The sequence below is a fragment of the Cherax quadricarinatus genome, chromosome 51 (genome assembly GCF_038502225.1).
Source record: "Cherax quadricarinatus isolate ZL_2023a chromosome 51, ASM3850222v1, whole genome shotgun sequence".
NCBI classification, from domain to species: Eukaryota; Metazoa; Arthropoda; class Malacostraca; order Decapoda; family Parastacidae; genus Cherax; species Cherax quadricarinatus.
This window is the reverse complement of record NC_091342.1, coordinates 2,011,793-2,022,171: the sequence shown is the minus strand read 5'-3', so window position 1 is coordinate 2,022,171 and position 10,379 is coordinate 2,011,793. Positions and strand designations below refer to the sequence as shown.

Here is a 10,379-nt window from a genome sequence, read left to right as displayed (position 1 = left end):
TTTATTTGTTATAAGCCCCAGTGTCTTTTCCGTAGTTGATACTGATGATTTTTTATTTTATTACCCTATTTACGTCACTAATAGTTATGAATACATAAGAATTTACTTTACTTAGCATTTATATTATTCAATCATCATTATAACATCAGACATGCATTGTTATTCTAAAAATATTGCTGGTATTACTGTTAATTTTGTTCATTTTGGATATTTTTAATTAATAACATCCATCTTGACGAAAATAATATGTACCATTATTATTATAATCAATAATGTATTATTTTTAGTATTGTATAACTACTGTTAATGATACTTTGAGTAAATTTTGGTATTGAATGAACTACAACAATCAGCTAAATGCATCAGTCAAGTACAACATCTCTATCGCTAATTTTCCTCCCGAATGCTTATAAACGAAAACTAAACTAAACTAATAAAAAACCAACATTATTACACACATTAAGGGCCACACAAGCAAAAAGAATTAGCATGGTAGTCCCTGGATAGATAGATGGTATTGTGTTGCCTGATAGACAGTGGCAGCAGATCAGCTGTTGGGGAAACTTGAGGATTTTGTGAAAATGTTGTCTTCCCTGGCCAAGACCCTCGCCTCGGTGTGTGAGCAGTGATATTAGGTGTTAATTAGTGCATCTTGGAGGGGAAACAATAATGGTGGCTACGAGGGTGGAGACATTCAATTCCTTGGATTAAAATTCCTCCCCCTCCCCCACCGGCATCAGGGAGGCAGACATGAATCATTATTTAAGTTATCTTATCTGAATTTATAGTTAATTGGGAAGCCAGGGCAGCAGCATAGACCTAGAAAGTCTTCATATAACTGACAGGGTTAAGAGGCACCTAAGTTCCCCCGTTTAATAATATGTTAATTTTTCCACTATAATCTACCTTGTCCATAATTACTATAACATTTATTTTGTCTCTTTCGTAAAGTGAAGTCCAGGATCTTTACTTAATTCATGGTATAACTCCACAAATGTTTGAGGACAGTTCCCCTCAAGGAAGGTTCCTTGATGTTGGTGAGGGGCTCTTGATTTAGGGAATTGGATCTGTGCTCCAGTTTCCCGAATTAAGCCTGAATGCCTTCCACATCCCCCCCCCCCTAGGCGCTGTATAATCCTCCGGGTTTAGCGCTTCCCCCTTGATTATAATAATAATAATAATAATTTGAGGACAGTTGTGTCTGAGCAAAGTTGCAATATAATTATCCTCATTATTATTATAATCATGGGGGAGCGTTAAACCCGTAGGATTATACAGCGCATGTAGGGGGGATAGAAGGTATTCAGGCTCAATTCAGGGAACCGGAGCACAAATCCAATTCCCTAGATCAAGGGCCCCTCATGAGCGTCGGAACCTCCCTTGAGGGGACAATTATCCTCAAAGATTTGTTAGGTTATACCATGAATTAAGGAAAGATCCTGGACTTCACTTTATGAAACAAGGTAAATGCAATAGTAATTATGGACAAGGTAGATTATAGTGGAAAAATGAACGTATTAGAAGACGGAGGAATTTATGTGCCTCTTAACCTTTCTATAATATCGATGTTGGCACAGCTCGGATTTTTCTTATCCCTAAGTAATTATTAAGGTTCTATTGTCAGAACTCCATTAACCTATAAACAAAAATGCATTTATTGCACGAGACTTGGTGTATTCTTTGTGTCTCATTTGAAAATTTTGTGTAGTTTCTAATAAGACACAAATTATTTTCTTTACTTTTTTTTCTATACATTCATCCATTCATGTTACATGACTATACACAAGACTAACATGAAGGAACACGAGTAGGTCTACTGGCCAGTAGGTCCAGCCCATATTTTAAGCTACCCAGAGTTCCTTTAGGGCTTCTTCTTAATTATAATAATAATACCCAGAGTTCCTGTCTCAATAATGTTAACTTGGGAGTTTCGTCCACTCATCCACAACTCTCACCAAACTTTTGCTCTGATATATTCCAAAATATAAATTTGTCCAACTTGAAGGTATTTCTGCAAGTCCTGTCTTGGGTATTTTCAGAACGTTGGTTTAAAAAGACACGTAAGCAAACACTAGGACGTATTTATTAGAAAACACTTTGGTCCCGGGACCTTGATCACTTATAACACACGAGTTACATGACCCGTTACCTACCTGTCCTCATTCCAATATGGCATTCTTAAGGTCACCATGTGTTGCTCATACCTCACCCCTCCTATATATACTGTACTGTCATTTTAGCCTCAGTATGTTAGTGATCAAGGACCCAGGACTGAAACATTTTTTAATAAATATGTCCTAGTGTTTGCTTATGTATCTTTTTAAACCAGTTTGTTGGTATCATTGTTTATATCCCCTTTATTCCTGTTTTCCATTTGCATTCATTTTTTTTTATTAACACACTAGCTGTTTTCCACCAAGGCAGGGTGACCTGATAAAGGAAGAAACACTTTCATCATTATTCACTCCATCAGTCTTGCCAGAAGCATGCGTACATTACATTTAAAAAACTGTAACATATCAACACCCCCTCCTTCAGATCGCAGGCACTGTACTTCCTTCCTCCAGGACTCAAGTCCAGCTAAACGGTTTCCCTGAATCTCGTTTTCCATTTGCACGCTTCATACCCTCCCTAATTCTACTTTACAGAGTGCATTATTGATTGGTTGAGATGTGCTTCACAACAAAAATAAATGTACTCTTTTTGCTAGTACAGTCAGCTCTCATAAAGTTCTTATACATAGTATGATTTGAATAAAGTGTAAGAAAAACTTGTCAGTGCTCAATGATAACCCATATGGAGACAAACTCGGAAGATAAATTGGTCTGTATAACTTAATTTTTCTCTTTGAGCAGAGTACCATGATAATTATTACATTCAGGGAAGACCCCTCAAGGGAGGTTTCTTGACGCTGGTGAGGGGCTCTTGATATAGGGAATTGGATCTCTGCTCCGGTTCCCTGAATTGAGCCTGAATGCCTTCCATTCGCCCCCCTCCCTTTCACGTGTGCTGTGTAATCCTACGGGTTTAGTGCTCCCCCATGATTATAATAATACATTCAAAGTGCTAAGCCTGTAGGGGTCATACATAACCTGGGGGAATGGGAAGTATTCAGGTTTGATCCAAGGAAGGGGAGGGCAGATCCAATTGGATGGATCATGAGTCCCTCACTGGCATCAAGGAATTTCTCTTGAGGACGAGCAGTACTGTACATGACATTGTGTAAGAGCCAGGCATAGGGTCTTGCATGCCCTCCTTGGTAGCAGTTTGTTTGCCTGTAAAGACACATTATCCTGGTATTCTTTATTTTTTCATTGATAGCAATAAGTTCTCCTCCATCCCTTAACAAGCATATACAGTACAAATCATGAGTTGCATGAGACATGGTAATTTTTTATTTAATCACAGGTGAGAGGTGTGCGCCACATCCACCGGAGTGCTGCTGCTTCTAGTGACGCCCTCTTTTCTGTAAGTACATACTACAGTAACTTTACACTTGTTAATTATTATAATTATTAATTATTATTATATAGAATAATTTTCCACATACCAACAGAACTACCAGAAACTCAAATTATAATGGACCTCAATTTAACGGGCTTCTGAAATGCAGGACAAAATCTACTAGGTGAATTTATTTGGAAATACAGTGGACCCCCGCTTAACGATCACCTCCCAATGCGACCAATTATGTAAGTGTATTTATGTAAGTGCGTTTGTACGTGTATGTTTGGGGGTCTGAAATGGACTAATCTACTTCACAATATTCCTTATGGGAACAAATTCGGTCAGTACTGGCACCTGAACATACTTCTGGAATGAAAAAATATCAGGGGGTCCACTGTATTATGCAAAATCCATTGTCTGTTATTGTTATGCTCACAGCAAATCAAATCTTCTCTACATACCAGAATTTCCACTACCAACTACCTGCTTGCTCTGTTAGTCTTTTATATTGAGAGATTCAGTTAGGTTGATATTTGCCTTGTTTCTAATTGGTTGTATAATCTTACAGCATGTAGATACGCCCGAGAACAATGTTGACACTCCATTTGAGTTTACTCCAGAAAATTTAAAGGTGAGTGTATATGCTCTTAATAGTGTACAGGTGGTAAAATCTCAAGCTTGTGACTGGTTGGTTTTGGGTTCGTACATAATTTGGTCGGACTTTTTTGGGGGGTTATCCTTGGTAATTTACACACATGTTACTGTGTATGATAATTGTACTAATGTGGACCTGTATCTAAATGAACTTTCTTACATACTAACAATCAAAATATTTCTGTATGCACAGAATGTCCAGTCTGAGGGTTAAAGATTAGCATAGCATTAAATGCTGTTGATTTAATCATTAACTTAGTACATGATTGATTTCAGGTTTAATACTTGATCTTAGATACACAAAATTGTACTTTTTGTTTAATAAAAATCAATAGTACTATGCCAGATATATCTAACCAAATGGCTCAGGTTTGTATTATTTTTGTTTGATTTTGGCTTTGCTCATCAAATATAAGCATTGGGCTTGCTTAAGTGACAAATTTGTACTGGTTAAGATGCATTGACTTCGTATAATTGGTGAAATGCTGTATGTACTGTATTTAAAGCCAATTCCAGTTCCAGACTAATAAATAACCTATGCAGCAATTAATTTTTTTTTACTCCATAAACCTTGTTACCCATCTGTGCAAACATGTGTTTATGGTCATTTATGTAATTTTATTTGTTTGCATGTAGTACTGTACTGTGCTGTACTGTACTGTGTACATGAATTTTTTATGATTTTTTTTTACAGCGGGCAAAGGCAATTATGTCAATCTATCCAGATGGTCACAAAAAAGCGGCTGTTATTCCTTTATTGGATCTGGCACAACGTCAGGTTGGCAATTGGCTCCCAATATCGGCTATGCATGCAGTGGCAAGCTTGTTGCAGATGCCAAGAATGAGAGTTTATGAAGTTGCAACTTTCTACACTATGTTTGTGAGGTAATATTTTCTTCAAAATCTATAACAATTCACTTGTCAAGTATGTATAGGGTGCTGGGTCTGTGCAATGAACCCTTGATTTAAAGGACTTCAGAAATACAGGACAAAATCTGAGAACAATGGATAAAGTCTGTTGGTTACAAAACTGTCCATTATTGTTACGATGGCGAAATAATCCCATGTCCAGCCACCACAATCACCATCTGCCCTGCCTTAGTAGTTTGTTAAATTGAGGGTATACTGAGTAAATTTTTGACATGGCATGAATGAGTGATTTAACAGTTTTTAAATATAAATATTGTATTTTATCTCCAACTTTGAACCCCTCATGGGAGATTCCTTGATGTTTGAATATAATGATGGTATACAGTACCAACAGGTAGAAAAAGTAAGACACATGTGCATTAGTTAAGGTATCTTTATTCTGAAACATGGGTCCTACACAGTAGGCTTCATCAGTTGAATACATAGATTGCAAATGTGGGAACAGGAGAAGTAGGGAAAAGGAAATGATGTGATCAATCCATCTACCTTGAAGGAAGGAGTAGTTTGAAGTGGTTAGTCCCTTGGCCTGGAAAATGTGTTCATCTTCATAGTTTTGAACCATTATTTCAAGACTGAAGTTGAACTAATCTCTGGGTTGAGGGACTGACCACCTCATATTACTACTTCATGATAACATCATCATTACCTCTCTACTGCTTCTGCTGTCTCCGTATTTGCAACCTCTGTATTCAACTGATGAAGCCTAATGTGTAGGCAAAATGTTTAAAAATTATAACTGTTGCGTATGCATCTTATTTACCCGGGTTCCTTGATGTCGGTGAGGAACTCTTGATCCAAGTGGACCTGACCTCTCTCTTCCCTGGATTGAACCCGATTACCTCCCATTCCCACAGGCACTGCATGATTCTTATGAGTTTAGCATTCCTCCCTGAATATAATAATAATGATAATATATAACTTTGTTTTTTATAACTTTGATGCAATTCCTCTAGAAATGTTCCCAAACAGCCAAAACTCAACAGAATCATCTATACCTTTTTTTTTTGTGTGTGTTTTCCCTATGCTTTCTTGGCACTTTTCCTATGTATTTGCCACTTTATCCTTTCTGTTTGACACTTAAAATGCCACTTGTTAGTGCTGTATTTTAATGGACTATGTGGACACTGTTTCAGGGACCCGGTTGGTAAATACCATGTCCAGGTATGTACCAACACCCCATGCTGGTTACGGGGATCGGATGACATTATGGCAGCAGTCCAGGAAAAACTTGGTATTAAAACTGGAGAGACGACAAAAGATGGCCTATTCACACTTTCCGAGATGGAGTGCCTTGGTGCCTGTGTTAATGCACCCATGATTCAGATCAATGATGACTATTATGTAAGTTTACCTTTGTTTTTAAAAGTAAGTGACTGTAGTCTACTGAGCCATATATGTTTTAGATTTACTTGTACTGTATACACAAGTGTTTATGTGTATTATTCAATTAAAAAATTAAATTTCTGTGATAAAACAATTGCATGGAAAAAAGGGCAATTCAGTATTATTGAAAAGAATTTTTCATTTGCTAGGCTGAAAGTTGCTTTTAGCTAAGGCCAAGCTTAACCTCCACAAGTAAACTTGTCAGAAATTTGGTTGTGGATCACTGAAGGTAAAGATGAATTCCTGATTATGTATTGTATGTAGATATGTTGATTATTAATTCATTGTTTTCAGGAAAACTTTTAAAAACATTAATGTTGAGTGAAAAATTAATTAGGCATACTTAATAGATGTAGCTGACAAATTCAGCTAAAATGAAATTGTGGTGGCATGCATTACCTATTCACATTAAAAAATTAAAGTTTGTATGGTTAGGTTTTATACAGTAGGGACAATTATAAGGTTTTCTAAATGATGGCTGTTTTTAAGGATGGAAGACTATGCATATGAGGTACTGTATATAAGGCCAAACTAGCTGGGTATTCCACGAGGAATGGAATGTTATAAAAGTCATTGTATCTTATTTATTGGAAGGTACAGAAAGGTATGCAAGAAAAAATATTGGACTCTTGATGGGTCACTGAAGATCTAATGGAATATCTGTATCAACACTAAGAAGAATTTGCTCACCCAGTGGTGTTCCTATGTATGCAAGACACTTAGATTGCTTGATGTAAGTATGTGATGATGATGCATTGTCATTCAAGTTTGTTTTTGTCCATATTTATTTTCTTACAGGAAGATCTTCAGGTATCAGATACACAAGAAATTTTAGATACTTTGGCTGCTGGGAAGAAGCCTAAAGCTGGCCCCCGAAATGGTCGCTTTGCTGCTGAACCCCTTGGAGGCCTTACCTCTCTCACTGGTCCCCCTCCAGGACCAGGTTTTAAGGTTTGTACTCGTCAGTGTAATCATCTTTACTCATCTTTATTCTAGAACAGCCACAGTAGTTTTTTTTTTTTTGGGGGGGTGGGGAAGGGGGCTCTTACCTCTTGAGCTAACAAAACTGAATTATTTCTGTCCCCCCTGTATTAAAAATGAATAATTAGAATTTCATGTCCAGGAATCTCAATTTTCAGTAAATCATGATTGAAATATTGTATTTTAGTCCTAACTGCACAGGATAGTGACCAGTCAATCAAATTGGCATTAATTATTTCTGAGACAGGCCCTAGTATTGCTAAATATAATGGGACCTTTACACTCCTAGAAGCATTGCTTTCATAAATAATAGCATGGCAGAAGGCCTTCTGACCCATGCTATGCCGATTATGCTCTACCAGTCATACAGAACTCTTATTGCTAAACCATTTTGGAGCGAATTAAACAAGTTAAGAAAGCCTAGGGAATGAATGGATTTGTCAGTTAAAAACAGAGTAGGGGAGTTAGTAGATGGGGAGATGGAGGTATTGGGTAGATGGTGAGAATATTTTGAGGAACTTTTAAATGTCGATGAAGAAAGGGAGGCGGTAATTTCATGCACTGGCCAGGGAGGTATACCATCTTTTAGGAGTGAAGAAGAGCAGGATGTAAGTGTGGGGGAGGTGCATGAGGCATTACATAGAAAGAAAGGGGGTAAAGCAGCTGGAACTGGCGGGATCATGACAGAAATGTTAAAAGCAGGGGGGACATAGTGTTGGAGTGGTTGATATTTTTGTTTAATAAATGTATGAAAGAGGGGAAGGTACCTAGGGATTGGCAGAAAGCATGTATAGTCCCTTTATATAAAGGGAAGGAGGACAAAAGAGATTGTAAAAATTATAGAGGAATAAGTTTACTGAGTATACCAGGAAAAGTGTATGGTAAGGTTATTATTGAAAGAATTAGAGGTAAGACAGAATGTAGAATTGCAGATGAGCAAGGAGGTTTTAGAGTGGGTAGGGGATGTGAAGATCATGTTTACATTGAAACATATATGTAAGCAGTATTTAAATAAAGGAAGGGAAGTTTTTATTGCATTTATGGATTTAGAAAAGGCATATGATAGAGTGGATAGGGGAGTAATGTGGCAGATGTTTCAAGTATATGGAATAGGTGGTAAGTTACTAAATGCTGTAAAGAGTTTTTATGAGGATAGTGAGGCTCAGGTTAGGGTGTGTAGAAGAGAGGGAGATTACTTCCTGGTAAAAGTAGGTCTTAGACAGGGATGTGTAATGTCACCATGGTTGTTTAATGTATTTATAGATGGGGTTGTAAAAGAAGTAAATGCTAGGGTGTTTGGGAGAGGGGTGGGATTAAATTGGGGAATTAAATACAAAATGGGAAGTGACACAGTTACTTTTTGCTGATGATACTATGCTTATGGGAGATTCTAAAGAAAAATTGCAAAGGTTAGTGGACGAATTTGGGAGTGTGTGTAAAGGTAGAAAGTTGAAAGTGAACATAGAAAAGAGTAAGGTGATGAGGGTATCAAATGATTTAGATAAAGAAAAAATGTGAATGTTTTCAGATATTTGGGAGTTGACGTGTCAGCGGATGGATTTATGAAGGATGAGGTTAATCATAGAATTGATGAGGGGAAAAAAGGCAAGTGGTGCATTGAGGTATACGTGGAGGCAAAAAACGTTATCTGTGGAGGCAAAGAAGGGAATGTATGAAAGTATAGTAGTACCAACACTCTCATATGGGTGTGAAGCTTGGGTTGTAAATGCTGCATCGAGGAGGCGGTTGGAGGCAGTGGAGATGTCCTGTCTAAGGGCAATGTGTGGTGTAAATATTATGCAGAAAATTCGGAGTGTGGAAATTAGGAGAAAGTGTGGTGTTAATAAAAGTATTAGTCAGAGGGCTGAAGATGGTTTGTTGAGGTGGTTTGGCCATTTAGAGAGAAAGGAGCAAAGTAGAATGACATGGAGAGCATATAAATCTGTAAGGGAAGGAAGGCGGGGTAGGGGTTGTCCTCGAAAAGGTTGGAGGGGAGGGGGTAAAGGTTTTGTGGGCGAGGGGCTTGGACTTCCAGCAAGCGTGCGTGAGCATGTTGGATAGGAGTGAATGGAGACGAAAGGTATTTGGGACCTGACAAGCTGTTGGAGTGTGAGCAGGGTAACATTTAGTGAAGGGATTCAGGGAAACCGGTTATTTTATATAGGCGGACTTGAGTCCTGGAAATGGGAAGTACAATGCCTGCACTCTAAAGGAGGGGTTTGGGATATTAGCAGTTTGGAGGGATATGTTGCGTATCTTTATACGTACGTATATACTTCACCCTGCCTCGGTGGGAGACGACCAACTTGTTGAAAAAAAAAAAAAAAAAATATATACTTCTAAGCTGTTGTGTTCTGAGCACCTCTGCATAAACAGTGATTATGTGTGAGTGAGGTAAAAGTGTTGAATGATGATGAAAGTATTTTCTTTTTGGGGATTTTCTTTCTTTTTGGGTCATCCTGCCTTGGTGGGAGACAGCCAACTTGTTAAAAAAAAAAAAAAAAAATATGGTACTAGTTATGTTATAATTTATTTTTTAGGTTCGTGATGATTTATGAAGTACACTATACATACTATGTATAACGGGACTGTGGAAGTCGGCATTGGCGATTATATCTGCACTGGTTTGTAAATGTATGGTGATTTTTGCACTTAAATAATAAAGTTAGATTTCTGTAAATACTGTAGTAAAATAAAATTGTAATCAATTGATTTCATATTGTTTAGCCTGTGACAATATCATTAGTGTAAAGTATATTTTGTGACATCACTGAGTGAACTTCCTAATGATGAGTGCCTTGTTGCTAAAGTATTCATGATCCAAGGAATTGGAGCTTCCCTTTCTTTCCTTGGACCAAACTTGATTAACCCCCATGCTGTATGGATTTAAGTGCTTCCCATGAATACAATAATATAACCTTCCTCCCAACTGAATATTATTCAGAATATTATCCAGAAAGAGTAGCTGCAACAGCAATATATAT

General features: G+C 37.5%; 1 protein-coding gene across 1 annotated transcript; it reads left to right on the top strand.

The window, feature by feature from the left end:
• Nucleotides 1-464: 464 nt before the first annotated feature.
• On the top strand, nt 465-10,105 carry ND-24 (NADH dehydrogenase ubiquinone). Its single transcript, XM_053785038.2, has 7 exons — nt 465-614; nt 3,409-3,468; nt 4,016-4,078; nt 4,796-4,986; nt 6,165-6,372; nt 7,213-7,365; nt 9,936-10,105. Exons 1-7 carry the CDS (start codon nt 582-584, stop codon nt 9,951-9,953), a joined length of 726 nt encoding a protein of 241 aa, XP_053641013.1. The 5' UTR covers nt 465-581; the 3' UTR covers nt 9,954-10,105.
• Nucleotides 10,106-10,379: the final 274 nt, after the last annotated feature.

What these genes read in the sequence shown, in the direction of transcription:
- ND-24 (XM_053785038.2), top strand. Translation starts at nt 582, where the DNA reads ATGTTGTCTTCCCTGGCCAAGACCCTCGCCTCG. An exon ending in TTACTCCAGAAAATTTAAAG is followed by an intron (nt 4,079 to 4,795) that starts GTGAGTGTATAT and finishes TTTTTTTTACAG; the next exon opens with CGGGCAAAGGCAATTATGTC. An exon ending in AGATCAATGATGACTATTAT is followed by an intron (nt 6,373 to 7,212) that starts GTAAGTTTACCT and finishes ATTTTCTTACAG; the next exon opens with GAAGATCTTCAGGTATCAGA.